At 39.2% G+C, this 26,890-nt stretch overlaps 1 protein-coding gene across 1 annotated transcript in view; it reads left to right on the plus strand.

Annotated features, from left to right (window-relative positions):
* Positions 1-26,890, plus strand: part of csmd2 (CUB and Sushi multiple domains 2) — a 285,801-nt gene that overhangs the window by 149,564 nt on the left and 109,347 nt on the right. The window contains exons 13-25 of the mRNA XM_042506230.1: positions 4,065-4,247; positions 7,146-7,336; positions 7,587-7,722; positions 10,458-10,652; positions 12,919-13,057; positions 14,761-14,948; positions 15,770-15,958; positions 16,560-16,676; positions 17,817-18,032; positions 19,422-19,610; positions 22,886-23,055; positions 23,186-23,342; positions 23,521-23,712. Coding sequence (XP_042362164.1) covers positions 4,065-4,247; positions 7,146-7,336; positions 7,587-7,722; positions 10,458-10,652; positions 12,919-13,057; positions 14,761-14,948; positions 15,770-15,958; positions 16,560-16,676; positions 17,817-18,032; positions 19,422-19,610; positions 22,886-23,055; positions 23,186-23,342; positions 23,521-23,712 — 2,262 coding nt within the window. The remainder of the gene's footprint in view (positions 1-4,064; positions 4,248-7,145; positions 7,337-7,586; positions 7,723-10,457; positions 10,653-12,918; positions 13,058-14,760; positions 14,949-15,769; positions 15,959-16,559; positions 16,677-17,816; positions 18,033-19,421; positions 19,611-22,885; positions 23,056-23,185; positions 23,343-23,520; positions 23,713-26,890) is intronic.

Genomic DNA, 26,890 nt, shown 5'->3' on the forward strand with positions numbered 1-26,890 from the left:
TTTGTGATCTATTATTAGCGCCATTATCTTGTTAACTAAAGTCTCACTGAGCCCAGTTCAAACTTTAAAACCTTTTATAAAAAAAAAGAATAGTTAGATATTTGTATTATACGGCCAAATCTGATTTGACTGGCATAATTCTGAGTCGGATACAGCCCTACTTGTACCTGTTTCTATATTGTCATGCACTCATGAAGTTAGCACGTTTTGGATACTTCAGATGTAAGGCTTTGATTTGTTGGTGGAAATGTTGTCCTGTAAAGCCTGTTGAAACATTGCATGCTGTATGTGGTTAAACCAAGAAACTGGACTATTAAAGTCCTTTTGTTGTTTTAGGTCTTGGGAGATTGCAGTGTAGTTGTTGACAGTAATGCGAGTCTGGGTCCCATTACAATGCTTGGATTATTTGGGAATGTCAAACATGCAGGAACAACAAATGTGCCATTACATCTCCTCCTTTATTCATGAGAATCAAATGCTGTTTCATTCACTGGCTGCACCCCTTTACACAGCATACACAGAGATACACTCATACATTCAAAAACACATGTATGACAACAGACAGTCCATGAAACACATGTACACGCAAATGTACACACACACTTCAAAAGGCTTTTATTTATTGCCTCCGTTTCCCTAAAGTTCTGATTGTAGGGGCCCATGAGGCAGAGACACCGTATCCGAGAAAAGCACAACAGGGAGTTTGAGTTCTTCAGTCAGTCTGTTACAACGGCAAACAAATTATAGAATTATGTGTGTGCTTGTATGCATTTGCACATGTATGTGTACGTGTCAGTCTGATAGTTAGCGTGTTCTTCCAGACATGCTTTCCATCAGACATTTTATACATTTTCTTTCACTTTAATTTTCTCTCAGGCCCACCTCAAAACTCCCTTTAAGCATTCCCCCCTTTTAAAGGTGACTTCCATGTAAGATCAATGAGTTGTCTTGTGAATGAGGCAGCCTCAGGACAGCCATACATCCAAACAGCAGTGAGCTCTAAATATGTGTTCTAAATGATGATCATCATTAGGGCTGGCTGAGTATGGATTTATACCCAGCATCGCCCCTGGTGCGATTTAAAATCGTATTAGGCCCTGCCATCATTTCCTGGATGGATGAGCTTATTCGCTCTCTGTGTTCCCCCATCCGGATGCCTCGATAGGATGCCTCAGCATTCCCATCTGCAATCTGCAACCTCAGAAAAGTAGAAAGAAGAGTGAGTGAAAGACAGAGGGATGCATAAATCTTGCGATAATGAAATTGGCGTGTGGTTTTAAGGAAGAAGGGTGTTCATGTGTTCATGGAGGTGCTTGTATGTGTTGTGCATGTACCTGAAAGTGCTCATGTCAGCTTCCGATGCAAGTAAGAACATTTGTCACACAGTAAGAGGAGGGATATATTTGCAGCAGGAGAGAGAGACAGATGAGAGGGTGGTTTGCAACGTTAGTGAGTAACATCCTGGAAGAATAAAGACAGTCAAGACTACTTAGTGACAAACAAAATTGTCCTGAAATTAAATATGTGGCGAGGCAATAGGAAAATCACATTGATTTTGATGTCATGAAGTGAAAGAGCTAGTCCATCTTGTCAACCTTAAATGAACTCTTCTCGTCAGTCGTTGCTAATATCCATGCAGTTTTATCCATTCAGTCTTAGCTAAGGCGCCAGACAGGAATGGCTTTGATGCCAAATTTATACAAAACCAGGAGCTGTTGAAGTAATGACCAGACCCCGGACACTCATGCACACAGTGCATTTCCCATTGGAGGTTATTGTTGGACCCTAACAGCTAGCACTCTCAGATTATTTTATTTTAGGCTATGCTGGGCGGTTGCAAAAGGTTTCTCACTCCATGCAACCCTCACGTATGGTTGAAACAGAAGCTCTGATGCTACAAAGACTCAAAACAAGCAAAAGACCTCATGATGCTTTCTCTCCATTGTGTAGGTTTTTCTTCCTCATCTTGCCCAAGGCAAGTTAATGCTAGACTTTTTTCTCTGACTGCCAATATGGTCTTTAATATTTCAGATTTCTGGCCACATTATGTTTTGAGTAGACATATAATGCCTTATATTTAAACAGCAACAAAATACTTAAGATTAAAAAACTCAAAAAGAGCTAAATAAAGAAGCTGTTTATTGAACAGAGTGACTCATCAGAAGTTTAGTGGTAGAGACAATAGAGGGAAAGGACTCAGTGCGCAAAGCGTCACCATGAATCATCAAGCCCACTATCCACTGTCCAGCTCGCCTTGGTGAAGTTAAGTCTTTCAAGTCTTTCAAGTCTTCAACTTTCCACTGCTCCTGAAATCAGGGGTCCTTACAATCAGCTTTACCACTCTTTGGTGGGGTCCTGTCTGCTACCTAGAAGAAGATGTCTGCTGTTCGGTAAAAGTTCTGTTTACCGGTTTACTGTCTGTTCACAAAAACATATCGCTTCAACCTGCATAGTTTCTGCTGCATGTCTACAAACTGTATGACAGTCCTGCCATTCTGAGCTGAAGTGGAAAATTCAAAATTATCTTGCCTGATTAACCAATGTTGTGTGGCAGGCCAAATGTAGTATAATTTGAAAGTCCAGGCGAGGGCTGGACTTTGGACAAACCTGCTGTACAACTTGGGTTAAAAGTTAATATTCAAGCTGTTTGGCAACATCTCTTACTGGTCACACAGTATTAGTCTGTTTAATTTGCTGTAAATAAATGCATGTATTTGTTTTTACCGGGCATTTCTGACATATTCATCTGCTGCACAAATAATACCAGTAAAAAGCCCCAACCCTGGCCTTTGTCTGACCAAAATGTAAAATCTTAACCAGAAGTCACTGAGGCCCCAACAGCAACTGCTGTTTTCCTGCAATAAGTGGTGGTGATATTGTAGCGTGCATTCTATTCTGCATGTAATGTTTATGTCATTGTTTTTCACAATGAGGTAAACATTGTGGAAAGTATTTATAGTATTTATTTTAGATTAGTATTTATTTTAGATTAGGCAGGGTTAGGTTAGGTTAGGTTAGGTTAGGTTAGGTTAGGTTAGGTTAGGTTAGGTTAGGTTAGGTTAGATCAGATTAGGTTAGATTTCACTTTTGTCAGAAATAATTTCTGAAATCAGTTTTACGTTCCAGGACCTCAGGTGTTTCACATAAATATAAAAATACAAACACAACACTAAACCAAACAGCAAAGTCATACAATAAACGCCACAGATCACCAAAGACATTATGAAAAGTGGATGCAGTGCAACGTTTTCAGAGTGTACCCTGAGGGAGGAAGGTTGGGAATGTGTTAGTGGAAAGCTTCAACATCCACAGTTGAGCTGCAGAACAGTATTGTACTGTATAGAATGATAAGGAAAGTCATTTTCCCATCTACATGACTGCACATGAATGCCCTATTCTTGCAGGCTTTCACACTCAGCAGAAGAAAAAAATATGTAAATTTAAAACTAAGTGAATAAATTGGGTTTGGGGGAAAATGTGTTTCGGTTCGCTGTCCGAGGACTTTTGCCCCCATCACATTATAGAGTCCTACAAAATCAGTAGTGTTCAGTAACTCTATGTTAATAAGCTGAACCCACATTTTCCCTGAAACTGGATTTAATGAGAAACAGCACTATCTGTTTCGATTTAGGTAGAGGTCCTGCATCTTCATATCACTTATTACCTATCTTGTCAATATCTGCTGGAGGCTACAGTCAGTAATAACCTTGAGTTGAGATGTCTCTTTCTCTCTGCACCACCCCCACTCTCTAGCTATCCATCTCACATTTTTTGGGGAAAACTAAAGTAACATATGCTTTTCATTTGCTTCAGGGCCACTATGGCTTTCCATGATGTTAAAACAAAAGTACTCTAACATGAAGGTTAAAGAGAGGACAGTCAGGAAGGTGGCTTGTGTTAATTAAATTGTAACCTTTACATTTATCTCAACTATGATGCCAAGTAACTGAAGCCGGTCTTTATTGTTACAACTATTCATGTTTCTCCTCTTGAAACAATGATTTCTTATCAATGTCAGTTTTACATACTTAATACTGCCTATGTGTTTATTTTTACCCATACAGAAATTGACCAAGGCAGCTGTGGAGATCCTGGAATCCCATCGTATGGTAAACGGGAGGGGACAGGTTTTCGTCACGGGGACAGACTCTACTTTGAGTGTCTGCCTGCCTTTGAGCTGGTGGGAAAGAAGAACATCACCTGTCAGAAGAACAACCAGTGGTCAGCGAAGAAACCCAGCTGCGTTTGTAAGTTCTTGGATTCCTTACCTTAATCGCAAACTACATACTACTTTGTGCAAACATGTTCATGACTACAGTGCTTCTCAAGTGGGTGCATAGATATGTATGTTTTTGCAGATGAGTGCAGGGAGGGCTGCATAATAAATGAGCAGATTATCCCCACAGTTTGCCTAGCAGAGCACTGTGGATTTTGAAACAATGGGAGTGCTTATTAGCTAATTAACACTATGAACGACAAACACAGAGAGTGAGAGAGTAAGAGAGTGAGGGCAAAAGGAAAAGAGAGCTGACCATGCAGATAATGCCCACTGTTGTGTTATTGATAGGATAATAGGGTGGACAAAAAGCTGCAGTGTCTAGATAAACATCACAGAGCTGAATGACACAGAGGATGCTGGCAAAATTTTAGTAAATTTGGCCACATAACACTAATAAACATTAATTTACTTAACATTTAACAATCTGTTTTGGTCATGTAGACACAACGCAGTAAGCTTGTCTTTGTTATTGAAGTTGATAATGTTTATAAGATGATTTGCTTTTTAAAATGTTTTGGGAAACATCCTTGTTTGTTTGCATGTGCATTAGGTATTAGCAAGCACCATGTTCCAACAGCCTAGGTCACTGCACATCCTGTAGCTTATAGTTTCTTAAGAAAAATAGAAGAATGGAGTTATAAATAAATCACACATGGACACAAAACTAAGTAAAAGGTTGCGATAATGTCATTATAATATCAGTGCAAAAGGAAGACGCCTTGCTTCTGCATTGCTGGGTAAGAATTGACTAATGATTATTTAGGAATGAAAGGGCAGCTTAGACTGCAAATTCTGATAGTTGTATTCGCATGACTGGGCTATATAAAGCTCCTCTGCATATTTAAATATCTATCCCATATGCATTTGTAAATTGAAGTAGTGTTCTGTGTTACTTAGACTCAAGTCATCTTACAGACCCTACTACAACCTTTTCTTATTTCTTTATTAACACTGAACTCAAGCATCCTTAGTCGGTGGTGATGTTTAGCTTGCAGTTAAGTTTAAAGGTTATACTATGTAGGATTTTGTCGGTTACTGTTTGCAAACACAGCATTCAAACTTGGCCCCTCCTCCGTAATCTGCTTGAACATAGACTGCAAGCTACTCTAGTAGGAACATGACATATATTGTCATGGAAAAGCTGGTACTTTTCCAATTAAGCTGAACTGTATTTGTATTTTTTAACACCTGATTGCTACCTTTTTACGTCATTTGAATCAGATTTGGTTTTCAATATGACTATCTGACTACTCTCTTTTTTTCCCCCTATAAAGTGTGAGAGTTTGAGCAAGGTTTGGAGGGACATTCAGTTTCATTCACGTAATCAAACTAAGTTAGCCATCCAAACTAATGTGTGTTAACTATGCCAATGACGGATTGGAAATTTGCACCAACAGTTTTTCCTGCTGACACTAGATAACAAGTTCCCTACTAGATACCTGTCAGAAACTGTATTGTATTACGTTTCTATAAATTAATCACTTCTAAGTAGAAGACAGAAGATAATGTCAGGTTAGAACCTGATCGGGAGAAGCCTCTTGTCCTCAGAGCAGCTTCCTTCATCTCTCTTAGACTCACCATGTGTCTGCTGTTACCTGTATTGGAAAGAAGCGTGAACGCAAGAACGCTCACTGTGCAGCGAAATCTGGGGACAAAAATTATTCCCAGAAGTTCCCTGCACACACGCTCACACATACACACAGACACAAAATAAGACCAAATAGGATACTTAGCATAGTATATCTTCAAGGTTATTGAAAAGGAATCGTCTGATCTTCCAGACAATTACGTGCATCCTTAAAATGCCAATCTACGTAAATTCTGTGTTGAAAAAAACGTCCCCTGTCAGTCAATAGATACCTGCAACTGCCATTCTGCTTATTTTTACCTCAAATGTATTTAGAAACTGATTATTTATATAATATGTAGTTGAAAAAAAATTACATCACCTCCATAACAGCTCCGCCGTTTTGGAACTGGGAGCAAGTGCTAGTGACAGTCCAAAGGTGGTCTATTTGTCCAATCAGATATCTCTGTGAATGAGAGCACTGACAGTGCTGCCATTTTCACATGACTCCTTCCTCAAGCATATGCTTATTTAGCCGTGCCAGACCATCACGAACAATGCAGAAATGGTGAGCTGGCTCTGCAAGGGAGGCTACATCTGCCCAGTAACATCAAGGCATTGTGCTGTTGCGCTTTAAGCACATCCATTGTAGTAATTGGGATCAAGTGACAGCCTTGACAGTAGTCAGTGAGGGAGATGAAGCCATTTTTCATTTTTATTGCCAACATATTCCTTAAAGCTACACATTGCTTTGAGACAATGATTTATTTATTTTTTTCTGGTTACATCTTGTCAACATTTTTGAGGCTTAGGTTTTCTCTATCCTCATTTCATTCCACAGGGCTTACCAAAATAAGATTCCTTTTCCAGTGGGTTCCTCCTCTCATATAATGGTGGATAAATAGAGCAATCTTGACACTATAAGCCAAAAACACCTTTTTGTAATGTAAGATTATTGGCAACTTTCATCACATTCAACACATTTTTCTTTTTCATTTCTTTATTTCCAGTGAGCCCTTTGTAAGCCCACAGTTACATGTCATTGAATACCTGTATGTGCTTATGCTGCATGACGACAAATTGCTGGTTATAGTGGTGTCCCTGATTTGTTCTCTAAAGTATGCAAGATGTGAGGTGGTTCAATAAAATGAATCAAATCATATTTTCTCATAGTCAGCAAAGTAAATGAAATCTGCCCCTATGTTTTTCAGCCTCATAAACAAAGCTCACTTTGTGGTTTTGTTTTATTTCTTTTTATCCCTCTTTCTCTCCATCTATATCTCTTTATCACCTCTGCAGTTTCCTGTTTCTTCAACTTTACCACTCCATCCGGGGTGCTGCTGTCTCCCAACTACCCTCAAGAGTACGGCAACAATATGCACTGTGTGTGGCTGATCATCACCAATCCTGAGAGCCGCATCAATCTGGCTTTCAACGACCTGAGCATGGAGAAACAGTTTGACTTCCTCTCAATCAAAGATGGTGGAAAGGTGGTGTTGAATCAGAGGCTATTGTCCCTATTTAATTTAAATAGATCCTTTTGCAGTTTCCAACTGTTGACCTGTCTTTCAGTCATTATGTATGTCAGTAGGAGAGGCAGCCTGTGTAATCATGCGTATGAGCTAAACAGTTATTAGACTCACTAGTCTTTTTATCTGTCCAGCTCCTTGTTGGAGCTTCTTTCGATTTCTAGCTCATGCTACCTTTGGTCTCATCACAGAATGCTTCTGTTTTTTTCAGGCTGAGTCTCCTATCCTTGGTACCTTTTCTGGTGACGCGCTGCCTCCTCCTATAACAACTAGCGCCCACGTGGCCCGACTGGAGTTCCTGACTGACCACACCTACACAGACAGAGGTTTTAACATCACTTTTACAAGTAAGCATTGAATGTAAAAGGCGATAAAGCTTTGAAGCTTATGATGAAAACCTGCTGATTGGATGTTTTGTATTCTAGATTATTTGTCTGTGTGTACAGTATGTTTATATTTGTTTATGCATGCATGAATCATCCACCATATCTGTGTCTCCCACAGAGTGCATAAACTCTTCCACTCATAAGCAACACATCCTTTGCACACACACAGTCACAGAGAAATAACAAAAAAACCCTGTCTTTATTGTCTAAATAGAGACTTGACATCTAAATAAAACCCAAACAAAGATGCAGCATCCTTACCTGACAGATACATTGCGGCAGTGCTCATTATATTCTATTCTGGGTAGCTGCTGACTTCTGAGGAAATTCCAGATGGGTTTAGTGCTCTGACGCAGTGCAAGTTGGCTGCACGCTGCTAAACCCATTTCATGGATGTACTGTACCGTGAGAGTTTGGCAGCAGAATTATTGCATTCATTGCATGTACATTATTATGTAATGAGATCGATCTTTACATTCTTTCACATCCCTAAATAAATATCTCCTTACAAATTCTCAAACCCAAACACTTTAAAGCCACAAACGTTCTTTCATTAATAGAGTGCAGTAGAATGGTTTGTGTTAGTGTGATTTGATACTGAAATTAGTTGCAGTGACTCTTTTCAATACAAGCAATAAAATATTATTTTTTTTGTTGTCACTTGTACTTCTAACCTTGAGTTTACTACAGCATTGTATAGTTATTCGTCTACTTTGGCGCAGTGTCAATAGTTATTAGTCTGAGTTATTTATTGTATTATTCATATGCAGGTGCCCAGCCCACATCTATTTATAAGACATCAAAAATTAGGGATGCACAAAATGTTGGTTTTTTTTAGCTGACAGAGATGACTAATAAATATCTGCTTCTCATGGCTGATACTGATAAGATAACCTCTAATTTCACATTTCTGTAAATTGAAAAGAAGTTCATAACCTATAGTTTATGCACTCACCTATGGCTTTTGTCTAGTTGTTTGTCCAGATCCAGTATATTTGTAAGTTTTATGAACCAACTATTAATATACCATCTCTCCTTGTGCATCATAAACAATTTGCACTGAGCATCATAGTTATTATACTACAACCTGTTTTGAAAAATAAATAATAGATTTATACTTTTAAAATAAACCTCACTAATCCAGAGATGTTGCCATTTAGGCCGTTAAAAACCCAGATCATCTAACACCTATGTTTAAGATTTAGAGGTCTTCATCTGATCATGGGAATAGTAATAGTTGTCTTAGTATAATTGTTTTTGTAGGAATTAGGCCTTATAACAAATTTGATATGATACAAAATATGTTTCTGGGAGCTGTATTACATAATTGCCCTGTGGCTGATCATAGTTTTGACACTAGGATATTAAGCCTTTTAACTCTTTGACACAGCAGTTAAGTAACTAAATTATCGTCTTTGTTTGATCATTTTATCCACTAAACTGTAATGGCTGGTATGTAAAATTACAATATACTCAGAGGACTGATCCTGTATTCTGTTTCTAGATCCTAAAACAATTTCTGCTCTAGCAGACATGCCTCAGCCTACCATACAGTGCTTTTTTAGGACCTGGCTCCAGCTCATTTGCAGACATGTCATCAACCCAACCCAGGTGCCTCTGTAAAGCTACAATGTGGACAACACATGGCGACTAATGCATTAATTAGCAAGTTAGATGAATAAATAAATTACCAATGCAGCGTGGTGAATGAATGTCAAGAGCAGTTAATTGGAGATGACGGTTAGTTCCTGAGCACAGTGTCCTCCAACTGCACGACTGTTTTAGCAGGTTGTGGGGCTGAGCGGACAATTTCCATCATTCATGTTAATTAAAGACATGCCAAACTGTATTGAGGGGATTTTTGGCACGTTAATAAATAAGATGATCATGATGGATGAGGTATGGCTGGCACTCTGTTTGGGTCCAATGGACACAGAAGAGGGATTCATCAACACCTACATGTGTCACCCACCTGGGTGTGTGTACAAGAGTGCGAGTGAGAGAGATAGTGGCACAGGTGATGTATTTGTTTACATGCCTTGTTCTAGGGTTATGCCTCTTTTTGTGTGACTGCGTTTCTTTGTGGCCTTTCTAACTGGTTCCTGCTTGAAGTTTCATTGAGAGGCCTGATAGATAAAATCTTGAGAATGTATGAAAACAATTTTCCCTGTTTGTTTACTCCACATATCATTCAACAGTGTCATCTGGCGCTGATGATCTGCATACGGTCTGGTTTCCCACCCTCTGTAATCACTGCAGCAGGGTAAATCAATGTGACTCACTAAGTGAAACAAATTTCCTCTCGTTAAATGCTGGCATTGCTAAATGCTGACAGCAGAAAAGAAAAAAGTTTTGTCCAGAAACTTGGGTAATTATTTTAGAATCTCCATGGAAATTAGCATCTTTCCACAGAAAATGTAATGTGTGACAAGGATTAATGCCATCAGAATTACAGGTGTGGCTCTTTTTCTTGTGTTTTTAACAATATGACACTTTGTTTCTTCATTTATTTCAAAAGAACTTTACCAAATTAAGTTCAGGGTTTTTTTTTGCTTTTTTCTTGCATTTTTTGACTTAATGTTATGTGACAGTGACTTTTTTGTGTTTTCTTACCTTTAAAAAATGTTTAATATAATCTTCGCACACCTATGTCTTGCCTTCATAATATTCCTATCCCCTCTTTTTATTTCCAATAGCGTTTCGCCACAATGAGTGCCCAGACCCTGGTGTGCCAGTTAATGGGAAACGCTTTGGTGAGAGCCTTCAGCTGGGCAGTTCCATATCATTCCTGTGTGAGGAGGGCTTCGTGAAGACTCACGGCTCGCAAACCATCTCGTGTATTCTCAAGGATGGCAATGTAGTGTGGGATAATGCAGTTCCTCGTTGTGAGGGTGAGTAAAGAACTGGTTATCCTTAGTAACAGCCATCTTATAAACATTTTTTTTTTTTACTCTGAGTGATAGCCATAGATGGAGGCCCATCTCTCCCATTCTTGTGAATGCAATATGGCAGGAACGCTTTGACGGAATATCCTAAAATTAGGCACAAATGTCCACTTGGACTTAACAATGAACTGATCAGATTTTTGTAGAAAAGGTCAAGTCATTATGTATTATTATATATATATATTATTATATATTATATCTGTCTCATTCTTGTGAGTGTGATATCCCACAAGACCTTGAAGGCATTTCTTTAAATTTGGCACAAAACCAAATGAATTTCACAATAAAATGATTAGAATTTTGTGGTCAGAGGTCAACCTGTGACCTTGCTTTCATCTCATTATCGTGAACACATTGTCTCACAAAGGCCTTGATGATATTTTCACAACATTGGCACAAGCGTCCACTTGGACTCAAGAATAACTTATTAGAATTTAGTGGTTACATGTCAAAGATCAAGTTCACTGTGACCTCTCAAAATATGTTTTTGGCCATAATTTAAGACTTCATATGCAAATTAATTAAGAATAAATTTCACACAAATGTTTAAAAGAGTGAAATTATGAAGTGATGACATTTTATATCCAACACGGTCAAAGGTCAATTTCTCTGTGACATCATCATTTTCTACAAATAGTAAATTATTTTAGTAGAACGTTTGTTATCTAATGTGAACATTTTACTTATATATTCCAATAAATGTTGTAATTAGGTTGCATAAGATGAGGCCTTGTGAAACCTTCCTACATTCTTAAATTAACTACACAGTTTATAATATTAGGTGTAAATATTAGCAAGATGGGTGGATTTTATTTCATATTTTCTCCTGTTTTTAATCTAATATCACACACTGTAGTTATGTTTCAGCTGGCAGAGTTAGCTGTGTAGCTCAGAAAAATCCAGATATCAGCAGGGTAAATAATATGCAGAGGATTTGAGTCATTAAGAGGAGGATAGGCATATCTTTTCATCTGAAAGCATTTGTTCTGTGCTCGAGCATCTCATTAGTTAGGTGGCCACTGTGTTATTGCTTATATTCAACTGTTATAAACCGATAAAATTGGACTATGTTTTTCTCTATAGCCAGTAATGAAGCATCACTGCATCCCAGGACTGTAAAGAGATTATTTCTTTTGCACACCCAAATAATGAATGGATGTGTTGATAAAAGGCAGGACCAGAAATCAATCTAAAAATGGATTTGCTGCTTCTTTTGGGATGCATTAATTTAATGTCTTTTACATTTGTTGCAAAGATTATTACTAATTATCAATAATATGGATTTTTAAAGCAGTGATCATCTCATGATATAGACAAAAGCTTTGTTCTTTCAAGTATCTGTTGCTGCAGACATGCTGTGCTTTTCGTGCAGATTGCTGAACCATCTATATACCCCTCTCTGACTCAATATCAATAAACTGTTCCTAGCAAATCAGAAAAGGCCAATAAAGCTGGCAAAGCTAAGACAAAGCTCGGCATTTACCAGCTCAAGCTCTTGGAAACCAGGAGCATAGCACATTAAGCACAGACATGGTTAGGGCTCTAAGGGGCCTAATCAGGCTCACTATTCATAATACGTAAAGGAGAAACCATTATGAAAACATGTCACTTCCCCCTGTGTGCCACAGCAGCTTTGTATCCCTCTGAGACCATCTATCATACCCCTGCGTTTGTAGCGTAATGCGTTTTATAGATGTCCTTCAGTATGCTGAGTTGGCTGATTAAATCATTCCACTTCAAAGGGAGTGAGGAGCTGGCTGCACAGCGAAGTGAGCAGTAACAGAGATGAGGGTACACGAGAAGGGTCGGTGTGCTCAAGTGTCTTTTGTGCTACCGATCAAAGATGTTCCATTTTCTCCTTTTGACGAGGATGACAGCAGCACCTTTGTAGGAGGGGTTTGGTGACAGATTTAAACACAACAACACGGGAGGAAACATGCATACACATGGATATGTAATGCATGCCCTTGTGCACGCATGCATACATGCACGCGCACAATAAAGAGGTATGTTCCTAGGAGAAACGGTTAACCTTGAAGTGAGCTGCACCAGTTTACATTAAAAAGACCCTGGTGCTAAAAGAACTGGGATGAGCCCCAGCTGATGCATGGGATCATCTACGGATATTGTCATACATCAGCTGGAGAAGACATGCATAATTCAATCTCTATCTGTTCTTTCTCTCTCTCCAACTGTTCTCTCTCTCTGTTAGCCCCATGTGGAGGGGATCTGAAGGCTCCCAGTGGGATCATCCTCTCCCCTGGCTGGCCAGAGCTCTATAAGGAGGCCCTTAACTGTGAATGGATCATTGAGGCTCCTCCAGGCTACCCAATCAAGATCATCTTTGACAAGTGAGTCAGATAGCAACTGCTGCTGCGTCACTGTTCTTGTTTTTTTTCCTTCTCAGAGCAAGCTTTGAATATTTCGTTCTGTTACCGTCTCATGATTTCAACATGTGCTCGCATTCATTTTGTTCCTCTCTATCACTTCCTTTAATCTCTTTCCCTGTCTTCGCTTTCTGGTGGTAATGCAGTAGATCTAATGCACATTAACATACACACCCAACTAGGATAACATTATGTTTTATTTAGCAAGCGCTCATAAGTATTTGATTCTTTCATTTGATACCCCCTCCCTGAAGATCCACAGATATCCTTACAGTTTATACACACACAAATAGACATACACACACAAAGAAACTACACCAGACAAGAGTTTGTACATGCGTATGTAAGTGGAGATGGTCTGTGGAGGAGAACCGGAGAGATTGGAGGGGAGATAATTTGTCCTGATGTTTGAGAGAGAGAGTGAGAGAGAGACATACAGTTGTAGGATCAAACACTACATTAGCGTTTCACTAAGACTCATCCTTGCGAGCCCATCTCATCCTCGTCCCCTCCAAGATAGCACGCCATGCAAAATGAATACAACATAAATGTTTGTTGCTCTTTAATTTTTATGTAACATCAATAAAATATCACAAACCGCTTCATTTAGATGACATGGTTCTGAAACCAAGCAATTTATTCATGGCTTTGAAGATGAAGGGGCTCCGGCAACAAAGACTGAAACACACAGCGAGCATGCGTGCACTCACACCCTCTCTCTCTCTCTCTCACACACACACACACACACACACACACACGCATACATGCTAAACTGATGAACTCATCAAAGTGTGCCAAATGTCTCAGGATTCTCTAAAACTCAACATGTGCAAAGCAGAAATAATTTAATTGAATCCTCCTGGTTTTAGAATGTTGGTGAAAAGCTAAATATACAGAACTGACATAAAGATATTCATACCATCAAAATCTTGTTTATATTACTGTCAATCCAACTGAATAAGCTTCATTCAAGCATCAGTCTCTTTTCTTCAGTTTGCATGGAATTGGACTTTTGTGATTATAATTGAGGCCAAACATCCAAAACATATCAATATATTTTTTTCTAAATCTCCACACTAGTTTTCCATTGGTCTTGTAATTGGTTAATTTTTATGATTTCCTAATTAATTCTGAATATAACTCAGTTTTGCCCATTTGCACAAAAGCAGATAAACCCACTTGGGGGGACCTTGTTTGTGGTAATTTGGTGAAATGCTAATTTAGAATATGTACACCATCTAACATCAGGCTTTTATCTGTCATGGCAAATGTTGCAATAGGTATTCATTCACAGGGCAAATGACTCTGCAGTATTTATAGGTAATTATCGGCTCCATTATCAGCTTCCATAATTCTTTGTCATCTGAATCAAAAATTCCATCCGTCTGTTTTTTGTTTCATATTAGTCTGCACCAAGCTTGAGAAAGAGGCAGACAAAGTAACAGATGTAAGCAAGAGGAAACCACTGTGACATTTTCAATACCTTCCATTCTGCCTTCTACTGTTTATAACCCCATTTACTGGTGTGTTTGTGATGTTGAATATGACACATATAGATACGTGGGATATAAGTGTATAGATTAAAGACTTATTTTTACGTATGAATAGCACGTTACTAATATACATATTCGGTGTGTCTCTTTTTAAACTTCTTTCTCTGTTCTCAGGTTCCGCACAGAGGTCAACTATGACGTCCTTGAGGTGCGAGATGGACGTTTTCCCTCTTCACCTTTAATCGGTAGCTACCAGGGTACCCAGGTTCCCCAGTTCCTGATCAGTACCTCCAACTTCCTGTATCTTCTCTTCTCAACTGACAAGAGCCACTCGGACATCGGCTTCCGCATTCGTTATGAAAGTAAGTGCTTAGAGGTTTTTTTACCTTGATAACTAAAAGTCCAACCTACGGCCAAATACACAGGATAGATGTACTGTAAAGGAAGGGCTCATGTAACCATGCTTTACAAACACAAATTTATGACTGAGGAAGCATCCGATAGGTACCACAACCTAAGCTGATCTACAAGCAACCGATTAGCTCTCAGACACCCAAAAAGTGTGTGAGTGAGTTTCATGCACATTATGTGTAATTTACTTCAAGATCTGTCCATGTAATGAAGTCGTTCTTATTAAAACACCTATAATTAGAAAGTAAATGGGGTGAGATTTTTCTGTCAGATATCGCTGCCTTGACACACATTGTGATGCTCAAAATTCCATATACACTGCCACTTATGCACATACACACACACACACACACACACACACAAAAGCTTTTACCACACACCACAGTCTTCACTCATGCTGTAAATCCAACCCTTAAAATAGTTATTTCTACCTGTGTGGTTAACGCTGGTAACCTTTTGAACTTTTCTCTGCAACGAATCTCTGCAAAGCTTCAATTATTCACTGCGAGCGTCACTTAGCCAGAAACTATGCAAGGTGGAGCGGGAAAGAGTGCTGAAACTTCTCATTGGTTTATTCCTGTTAAAAAAGCATGTTCCAGTAAATTATTTATCAGGATTGCTTTGGGAAAGCAAACTGCCTTTTAACAAGTCTTGACCTTCACTTGACCTTTTGAAAATGGGAAATAAGCTTAATTACACTGCAAGCAGGTTGATTTTCAGTATCTCTGTCACTTATCCTTTTTTTCTTCTTTTTTGTCCCCTTCCTCCCTAGCCCTGCAGCTACAGTCAGATCACTGCGTTGACCCCGGTATACCTGTCAACGGACAGCGACACGGCAATGACTTCTATGTGGGCGCTTTGGTGACATTTAGCTGTGACGCGGGGTACACACTTAGTGACACAGAGCCTTTAGAATGTGAACCCAATTTTCAGTGGAGCCGGCCCCTGCCTAGCTGCGATGGTACGTTCCATAATATTGACCTAGAAATGAATAGTCTCCTGCCAGATTTCCTCCTATTCATAGAAGGGATTAAAGCGAAATTCATTGTTGTATGTTATTCCAGACAAAACATGAGAAATGGTTTTGAGCACTTTGCTTCATATTGCATCACATTTAAATTGCTCTATATTTCAGAGTTATTATAAAATCCATATAAGACGATAACGTTTCTTTCAACAACTCTTGTTTTAGACTTTAAAAGTTTCTGCTTCATTTCATCATAAATGTTTTATATGTACGGGCATGAGCTTGCCCTTTGATGTTCCCCTTTTTCCTCATCTGTAAATGCTTTTATATTTAAGGACAGTATTGATTTCTGCCCACTCTGTAATGATATTGATGATACCACTCTCTCGTTTTTATGCTGTCTTGAAGGGCACCTCTTGTAAAATGTATTTTACCGCATTGTAAATGCACAGACAAGTTTTGCCGTTTTTGGGGGGAAATTTTATTTCCGTCTTCATCCACTTTGTTTTGCCCTCCCTGATTTAGCTTCTCTGTCCTCTTCTCATTTCTCTCTCTCATCCATCTCCCGTTGTTTGCATTCACCCTGTGTTGTCAGCATTATGTGGAGGTTATATCCAGGGCAACTTTGGCACCATCCTGTCACCTGGCTTCCCAGACTTCTACCCACACAACCTGAACTGCACATGGATAATCGAGACCTCCCATGGCAAAGGTTAGCTGAGAAATTCCGTGTCAACACATGCAGCAGTCAAATTCAATTTCCCTTATAATGTCATTTCCCCCCACTGAGTGGCCTTTTTATTTTGCCGAACAAGCTGTCTCTGTGAGACTGGAGCGCTGAGAGGCTGGCCTAGGGCTACAGTGCCACGGGACGATTCTCCAGTCATGTCACCTTTGGTAGAGCGCTCACATCAAATTGACACAGCCTTATTTGCAGATGCACTCTCTGTGTGGGTGTGTTTGATACGTAGTAGGGATGGCAGACAGGGAATTGATGCTGCATGCATTATGAAACTGAAAATATTGTGTTCATATTAATCCAAAGACTTCAGCCTGTTTTTAGTGAATATGAGATTTAGTTGTGCATTTAGTTATTTGCCTTACTTAAAGGGATAAACATATTATGGTAAACCTCCATACCAATAAAACAAGATTTTTTTACTGAATTGCCTATCTCTTGCCTAAAATGTTTTCAGAAACTTATTGTAGTGCACTGTTTGGCTCTGATACAATAACTTGGGAACAAGAAGTGGGCACCATACTGTTTCCTGTATTGTGAAAATGGAGGCTTAAAAAACTGAGATCAAATGGTAAAACTAAGCAGCACTGATCAAATACTCATTAAGATTCTGTTACTCTGTGGCCTTTTTCTTGCCTCAAATGTTTTAAGGATATAGCTTAGCTTACTGTTTAATTTGATATTTATTGTCATCAGTCAGCCGCCATATTGTTTCCTTTTTGAAACAGGTTATGTCACCCACCAGTGTGAGTGTTTATTGGTCCCATGTGGCACAGTGCATTCTGGAAGTTGTAGGTTTTCTACCTCTTGAGCAAAAGTGAATGCTTACAGCCCTTTTCCTCTGTTTTTTTTTTTTTTTTTTTCTAGTAATGTAGCACCAATTTCAAAAGCACATGCGTCTTTCTACTACATAGACAGACCAGTTTTTTTAAGACGATCTTTCCAGCAGTAAAATATGTCGCTCACTGCAAACTCCAACTTGCATCATCATGTTGTTTGAACATGCATTTACTGATAATAAGAAAGGATTAAAGATTTATTTATGCATAGGTTAAAAGACATTGGAAAAACAACACATTTGAATCAGTGTATCTTTCTTCCCCTGTTATTCAGGTGTCCAGTTCACTTTCCACACTTTCCACCTTGAGAGCCCTCATGACCATTTGTTGGTGACAGAGAATGGCAGCTTCTCTCAGCCCCTGTGGAGACTGACGGGCTCCACACTGCCTCCACCTCTCAGCGCAGGCCTGTTTGGAAACTACACGGCTCAGATCCGTTTTCTTTCTGACTTCTCTGTTTCCTACGAGGGATTCAACATCACTTTCTCCGGTATGAAAGGATTTAGTTTTTCAAAACAATTAGAGACAGAATGAGAGATAGCTAAAAGTGTCAGTCACAGTATGTCACAGTCACAGTACTGAGCCATGCAAATCATTAGAAAAGACTGAGGCAGAGAGGTTGGGTTAAGAAAAGTTAGACCATTAAGCACTTATGGTTCATGTTGAGAGTGGACGTCTCAGGCTCCAGGGTATTGAATAGAGACTTGCTCTTACCTTTTAATTACAAGGGTCTGTTTCAATGGGTTATTGACACAAATAGTGATGCTTAGTTAGGAGGAGGCCACCATAAACAAGGAGCAAATAATTATCTAAGTGTGTGTGCTAGAAATATGTAATCACAGCCACTCAAGAATGAATAATGAAATGGTTAACATCAAGAGAATTGATTGATTTTAAATGAATCACTTAGAAAAGACCACAGATGGCCCTTTACCCAATGAAAGCATAATTTCTCCTCCTTTTGCTCTCACAGCGTCCCTTGATTTGAAACTAAGACACTGTTAAAAAAATATCTCAAATTGTTATAGACAGGCAGTTTGAAGAACCAAATACCAGTCCCGCAACACTGGTCGCATCTGTTTACATTAATACCAGCATCGACAACTACCAATGATGTATTAGGGACTTAATGGGTTATCCATTTTTTTCAGTCATGCTTTTTATTGTTTCCATAAGAAAAAATCTATGTCTACAGCAACCTAAACCATGACAAATAGAGTAACATGTACATATGATGAAAATGACAAAATGGCAAAAGTATGAAAGAAAGAATGAAAGAAAATTCAAATAGATAAAAGAAAAATAAAATAACTTAATGAATAAACAAGATACATTCACACAACAGGTCCCCAGCATCTACATATATGAACAGGATAGATACAATGTACATACAAAACCATTTTTAGGCACATGTATCAGTCTGAAAAATCAATCAATAAATGATCAAATAAAAAATAGTAATAGTGAAAAGTATATAAATATGTGTGTGTGTGTGTGTGTAAAAAAAAATAGTGGGGGGGGGGGGGGGGGTGGGGGGGGTGTTGAAAATAAGGGAATAAGGTTTGAGGGATTGGACGTTATTACTTGGCCCCTCAAAGGTGATGGTTTATTGATTTTAATAAATGACATGATGTTATATGGTTTTGATGTAATCGCTGCTTGAGGTCATATGATTAATTTATGCATGATTCATCTTCCTGTTTTTTAGCGGGAAAAAGTTCTCAACTTTCAAAGCATAAAAGAAGTCTTAATCAGTTTAATTAACACGTCCATATATGCAGACATCACAAGACATGGCATTACCAATGATGTTAACATTTAGAAAAAAATCATCATGGTTAACCTGTTATTTTTTATATGCATTCACACCTTTTTCCAGAATATGATTTGGAGCCATGCGAGGATCCTGGAATCCCACCCTACAGTACCAGAAAGGGGCTGCAGTACGGCGTGGGCGACGCCCTGATCTTCTCCTGTTTCCCGGGTTACAGACTGGAAGGTCCGGCGAGGGTGATTTGCTTAGGGGGCAGGAGGCGGGTGTGGAGTTCCCCTCTGCCAAGGTGTGTTGGTAGGTGGTCACATGCTTTATTTTGGCTTTTGTCACTCCCCCTCTACCCCCTCTCACTATGCCATGTTGCTATACTAGCCCTTTCACATACACCCACCCATTAAGAAATGTACAAAACTGTCAGTCACGTTGGAAGACGAGGCATTTCTCTTTCAATTCTCCTCATTATCATCTCTCTATCCACCCACGTTTTATCTCCTCATTGGATAGCTTCCCAGAAACAGCCTTTTAGACTTTGTCCAAATTATATAGAGCAGCAGCTCAAATGAGGATGACATTAAAAAGCTGAAATATGTTAATTATTGATGTTGCTCGTTGCTAAAGCCTGGGAACTATGACAAGTCAAATTGCAAAGATTTGGGTCAGTATGTTGATCTTATGGTGCTTCAAACCTTGGAGGGATAGTGGTTTCTTTTTTGTTTGTTTTTTTTGTAGTAGGGTTGTATGAGGTAATTATCCAAAGTCAGTGTCTTATCCACAGTAGATGGCGTCCAGCAGTTGTAAGTTTGGAGATGGATGTTGGAGTTCAACCATGGAAGCTAAACAATGCACTGCTGTGGACAGAGGCAACACTAAAATGTTTTTTAGACACAGAAAAATAGTCCCACCGAAAAGAGTCAATACCATTGTTAAGGAATCAGAACGTCAATATAGCAGCAAAAAACTCTTAACTGTGTAAAGATGTAATGGAGTAATGAGCTGGAGTACTAAGCAAAGAATGAAGTCACTCCAACTGTTTGTGTATGTTGCAATCTGAGCTTCTCTAGGAGGGTTTGCAAGAACCTCAAATTGTGCAAACTGAAATTGAGAACATGAAATATGTCTCATGGAAACGTGAAAAACTACCATTTGCCATGAAAAGTTTGCAAGTTATGTCAGAGGTTGTATTTTAGGCAAAGTCATATTTCGCAAAACTGCAATGGAAACACTTTGTTTACTTTTATAAGTCACATGATGTTATGGCTCTGTGTTTGTTGGTAGAATGGTTCCCTTGGGCATGATGCAGCAGGGCCTACAAAAGCTGTTATTGCATCACATAACCGATGATCCACTCAAACGTTGAGTGGATTATCGGGAAGTTTTGAGTCCACAATTCCTCTGTGAAATCGTGGACTATCAGATCCCAGAAATCTTTCATATGTGGCCACTCCCACATATAAAGGGCTTGCCTTTCTATTATTGCTGGCATAACACGCCTATGTTGTCTTCAACTGGAATTGCAGTGGCTGCAATAGAAATAAACCTGCTAATGTTCTGAACATCCATCACCATCATCACTCTGTGGAAACAGAGTCATCTTGCATTTGTGTTTTATCAACATTTTGAAAATATCACTTAGGTTTTGCGCAAATCTGCAATGGAAACCTACCATCTTTGTTGTGGTAGACGGTCAGGCTGTACATGCATGTTAGTTCCAGGGTGTGCATCCCTCTAGATGGCTAATCGGCACCATTCTACTTGGCACTCATATGGCAGTCAACAGCAATTACTGCTGGTAACAATGACGTTGTAACTGCAAAAGCTTAACATCGATCCCCCAGGTTCCCCCTAGCTTAACACCATGAGCTCTGTCAGCACTGTTGCCATTGTTAGCACTGTTCACGCTGTTAACTCTGTGAGCTGCTAACAGCAGCTCTATATTTATAATATTTTAACTGCTTTACATTGCCATCAGACAGTTCTTTATGATGGATAACTGAAGCCATTATCTATGGTCTCTTTAAAATCCACCAGCCTCCTTTGACAGAAACTCTCATCGTACCTCACAGAATGCGGGATTGGCTGGTCTACCGCTAACTCCATCGGTTTGTTTGTGTTATTGTGTGAGTGTTGTGTTTTAAAGGGTTAGTTCAGATTCACCAAAGTCGCACAGTAGGACAAACAGACCAACTGATTAATGCAGCGGCAGACCAGCAACTCCCATGTTCTGTGTGGTAAAATTACTGTTTTTTTCAATGGTGTCTGGTGGCTTTGAAGAGATCATCGATGGATATAACAACTTCAGTTTGTCATCAAGAAGGTCTTGAGGCAAGGTAAAGCAGTCAAAATAGTCTAAATATTGCATAAACTTTAACTGTTACTGATTGTTTAGGGTGGCTGAAATATGTTTTGCTGCTGCCCTCCTCTAGCGCAGTTCATTGCTGAGCCTCCGTGGTGGCTCTCTGTTTCTTTCAGCTGGGGGCGTGTTGACCGCCATCCACTGTATGTAATACACTGACTATGGATAAGTACCTCATACAACCCCACTTAAAAAAAAACCTGAACTATCCCTTTAAGAGATGCATTAGAGTATTATTATGAAAACAAATTGTATCCTAATGGTCCTAATTATAGGTAAAGCACAGACCATGACAATGATTGACCTATTTGTGTTTGTCTTCAGCAACCCTCTCTTTTGTATACCCAAAGCACTGTTAGACAGTAACTGCATATGGGAGACAACTGTGAACTGCTTTAATTAATTTATGGGGTATTTTTACTACTTGCACATTTTTAGTTTGTACGCTTAGGAAGTAATTTGTAAGTGTTAAGATTTTGACACCGTTGGAAATAAATAATTACAGTTTAGTAAATACAGGTTAGTGAAGGCACATTTATTTCCATTGCCCACAAAAGTAATATCAGATTTGTCTCTAAATGTTTGTTGTGAGCGTTTGGGCATGTGTTAAGTAGGCCACATTATTTCAATGCTTCTTTTGCTCCTCTTCTCATTGTGTATTTATCTGGAGGAATAGAGATGCTAGTTGTTGAATCCAATTAAAGGTTGACACTGATGACACATTTTGTCTTTCACACTTCTGGTAGTCATATGAAGCCTTATTTTAGAAACTTTCTCTATAAACCTCTCTGATGGTCCTATCACCTCATCCTACCTCACTGCATAAGATAAAATTTAGGATACATTTGTGGTCATTTAAATTCCGGCAGCTATTTTTCTATAAAGAACTCTGCCCTCCTTTTTCCCACTCTTTTCCTGATGTGATTCAGAAAAGGCCATTTTCAAATAGAGCTGAAATTGCTGTTAATCATATTGAGATTGCACTGTGATTATGATGATGTGCCACTCAACATTCAGGTATAGTCACCGGCGATATCCCTCTCCCCATCACCTCTCCCAATCTCCCTCTGCATGACAGCATGAATAAATACACTGCGAGTTTCAAGCATATAGCGATTGACATGTCCTCTGCTTTCTCCAACACCACCACCTTCTCCCGTCCTCTCTCCTTCTGTCTCTGCCTGTCTGTCTCTCTGCTCCCTCTCTTTTTCTCTAGCTGAATGCGGCTCATCCGTGACTGGCATGCAAGGGGTGCTGCTCTCACCCAACTACCCCGGTTACTACGGCAACAACCATGAGTGCATCTACTCCATCCAGACGCAGCCTGGCAAAGGCATCCAACTACGTGCACGAGACTTCAGACTGGAGGAGGATGACATACTCAAAGTAAGGGGGCTAGAGGAATGGTAGCCTCCCCGTGTGTGTGTGTATCCAGCCTTGTTAGTATATTTGTGTGTGCAGACCTGATCATCTTAATTCAGATGCTTTCCTCCCACTCTACCTCTCTCCCTTCCAGGTCTTTGATGGCAGCAGTAATAAGGCTCGTCTGCTGGGGGTGTTTACCGGCAGCGAGCTGCTGGAGACAACGTTGAACTCCACCTCCAGCTCCATGTGGCTGGAGTTCATCAGCAATTCGGATAACACCAGTAAAGGCTTTGAACTGCACTTCATTAGTGAGTAACAAACACCCACCCTTCTTTACATTTAATATTTACATTTTAGTACAGTTTGTTTACTTATATCTTTCAAATCCTCTTTGTTGTCTCTGCCAGATAAAAATCACATTTATGCTTTCTTCCTCAAAACCCTCCTTATCTTTGTTCTGTCTTTTCTTGCCTTTCTCTCTGCAAGGTTTTGAGCTGGTAAAATGTGAGGATCCAGGTGTTCCCCAGTTTGGCTACAAGCGAGAGGACAAAGGTCATTTTGCAGGGAGCACTGTGTCATATAGCTGTGACCCAGGCTACACCCTGAGAGGCCCCGAGGTACTTACCTGCCTGAGGGGAGAAAGGAGGGCATGGGACAGCCCACTACCACTCTGTGTTGGTGAGTCAGATGCTCCTTGAAGCAGTTGGAGATCAGCTGTGTCCATGCTGTTGGCAGTAGTATTAGTATATTTGCCAATATAATTTTGAATATCACTTTACTTTTGATATGGCAGATTATTTTCTTTATTATTATTATTATTATTATTATTATTTATGCATAAAAACAGGATGTGTTTGCATGCAGAGGACTGGCTCTCCTTCTCACGAACACCCCAGACTGATTAATCACAGCTACCAGCTTAATGTCAATCATAGTCCTGAGTTAATGTCCATTCAAAATGGCGATAAGTCCAAGAGTGATTCTATTATCTGAAGGAGATTTGTTTTCAGGAGTGCAGATTTGGAACAGACTACCGTCTTTTGCAAAATATGTCTCATCACGATTGCTGTTAAAGGTAGCTGTACCAAGAATTTGTGCTAACACCTTAAATGATGCTTTGCTAATTTTCAACCAGGTCTGTGTCAAAGCGACGTGGGGAACTCGTGCTGTGAGCAAAAATCTGACCGATGATGTAAAACGTGTCATTTTGTGGCAGATTATGGCTGCAGCCAGGCAGGAAGTTTTGGTAACTGGCAGCAAGAACGACCCCTGTACATCATTCATGTGCACACTCCCCAAACCTGTGCTGAAACAGACCTGGCTAAAAGCCAGTAAAGTATCCCTTTAAATAGCACAGAGTGCAGATCGCTGCAGCCATGCCAGCCTCAACTTTGAAAACAGCCGCCAAACTAGCCCCCATGTTGTTTTGCAGTACATGTATATACCAGGTGTAAGAACAGACTTAAAAATAAATGTGATCCTCTATTGAACATGATAGGCAATTTCATATTTATTCAATAAAGCAGTCAGTCAGTCTGTCAGTAATTAAAAAAAATAGATAAAAATACATTAATTTGAAAAAAACAAATTACTATATAAATAATGACTAAAATTAATGATGATTAAAAAACAACTAATGCGCAAGAAATATATTCCAGAGAAAATTTGAATTTCAATTCTGTGAATAATCAATCAAATGTAACAATAAAACATACATTTCGAATAACCAATAGGACTTTAAAATGACAGTCACTGCTTTAGAGCATCTCTGAGACAATATTAGGACTTTTAAATGTGGAATTTCAAAGTTAAAGCCCTCTTAAATGTCATATATAATCGGTTCTTTCTAAATTCTGACCAGTGCACTTGAGTGATCACATACTTATGATTATATGCACCGAAAGGGTTTAATCAAACAGTTATGTTATATTGGAAAAAAAATCTAGAAAATAATGAGCTATATATTGCATAGTCTCACAATATGGCCTAAAAATATTGAAATACTATTTATAAGCTGTATCGCCCAGCCCTGGCTCTGCCGGTTGGGTGTCTTGCAGTACGCTGCATTATATTAAGTTCAGTGTCTTACTTAACTTTGTTTTTTCATGCTGTGTGTGACAGAGGAGGTACTCAGATCCTTCATAAGTAGTTATTTATACCACCATGCAAACATAATCAGGTGCAGGATTAGTTGTTTAAATGAAAACAACTCATCAAATTAAAAAATATACATATGTTTTATATAGACAGTCTTAATATGCAACTTAAATAGTAGCTAAGGCTGTCACAGAAATGTAGTGAAGTAGAAGAAGCATAAAAGAGAAATACGAAATGACAGTTGTTTAAAAAATGTATTAAATTGCAGGACATGAGGAAATGTACTTTTCACCACTGGCTATGTCAGCTGTGGTTACCAAGTGGTATTTAATGTTGTGCTATTCTGTGATATCCTGCCTAACATCTGAGTGTGTTATTTCCTTTCCTTACATCACTATCTGTTACACTGTGCTTTGTCAAGTTCAGTTAAAAGTTCAGGTTGCATGAAATAGCATTGTTTTGTATTACATTATATTACAGAATGTATCAGCAGTTGCTCTCCTGTCTCACACACGGCTAATCCTAACCAGTTTTAGTTTTTTCCAGCTGAACTAAATTGTCTGACCTAGTTCTTCAGCCTAATAACAATGTGAATATGCCACTGCAGGTTTAGGAAAGCTCTGTGGTTTGTTTTAGCTCTGCTATTTTGGGGCTTCCATTTGGTTGCTTTCCCAGCACCTTATTCAGTGCATTATCTCATTGGAAATGACTGTGCTCTATTCAGCTCTCTATATTCATATTGCATCATGATTGCAAAATTTCCCCTTTTTCACATTATTTATTTTTACCAGCATAAGACTCTGCTCCTATCAACAGCACAGCCGAGCGCATAGGCAGGTTTTTAACCCCTCGCTGTCTGAGGTGTGAAGGCTTTCAAAATCAATTTAATGGAGATAATTTCTCCATTAAAATTTTGCAGAGCGTATATCCATCTCATCATTTTGTGGAGTTCAACTAAAGTTCATCTGTCAGTTGTTGCCACCTGACACAAACATGGTATGCATTATTTTTTTCAAAACCGTTAAACTGACATACGTACATACGCATACCGCCTATATGGTGTCATGGGGAAAAAAACCAAAGCAATTTTTTGTGTCTTCTCCTGGGCGACACTTTGACAGTCTTTCAGAAACCAGCCAGAAGCTCGGTGAGGTGAGGGAAAACAGGCAGGTTGGTGTTCTTTGACACCAGCCAAGGTGATTAGAATAATATTGCTTGGCTCCCATTTCAACCCAAACTGACAGGTAATTTCATGACCGGGTATAAACAACATTCAGCATACTGTATATCTCTGAACAGGTTTGTCCTCCCCATGCCCCTTTCACTGCAGATGATAGCCTAACAGCCAGAGTGAATTTGGGAACAGATGAGGGACTGTTTCTGTTTGTAATGGTGGGATCATTTCCTAGCAGCGGGGACACACGGAGCACAGATGAGAAGGGTATAGCGAGCAGGGGGAGGAAGTGAAAAGAAATTGACTTGAAAACAATTGAGAGAGTTCACATCCTGAAAGTCACAGAAGAGGAAAGTTGCAAGGTTGAATCCCTGAGCAGCTCTAGCTGGAGCACGTATGGGCCAATTCACAAAAGGCTTTTGCGGCTGCTTAACCTGGACAAATAAACAAACAGAAAAAGATAAACAATTCTCAATGTACCTGCAAAGGGGGAAATGCACCCCTAACTGTGCTGCCAAGAAAGTAGCATCTCAATGCTCCTTTGCTTTTTGCATGTAATTAAATGTAGGTAATATTGCCTTTTTT

This window comes from Plectropomus leopardus, chromosome 18 (genome assembly GCF_008729295.1).
Source record: "Plectropomus leopardus isolate mb chromosome 18, YSFRI_Pleo_2.0, whole genome shotgun sequence".
In the NCBI taxonomy this organism is placed as follows: domain Eukaryota; kingdom Metazoa; phylum Chordata; class Actinopteri; order Perciformes; family Serranidae; genus Plectropomus; species Plectropomus leopardus.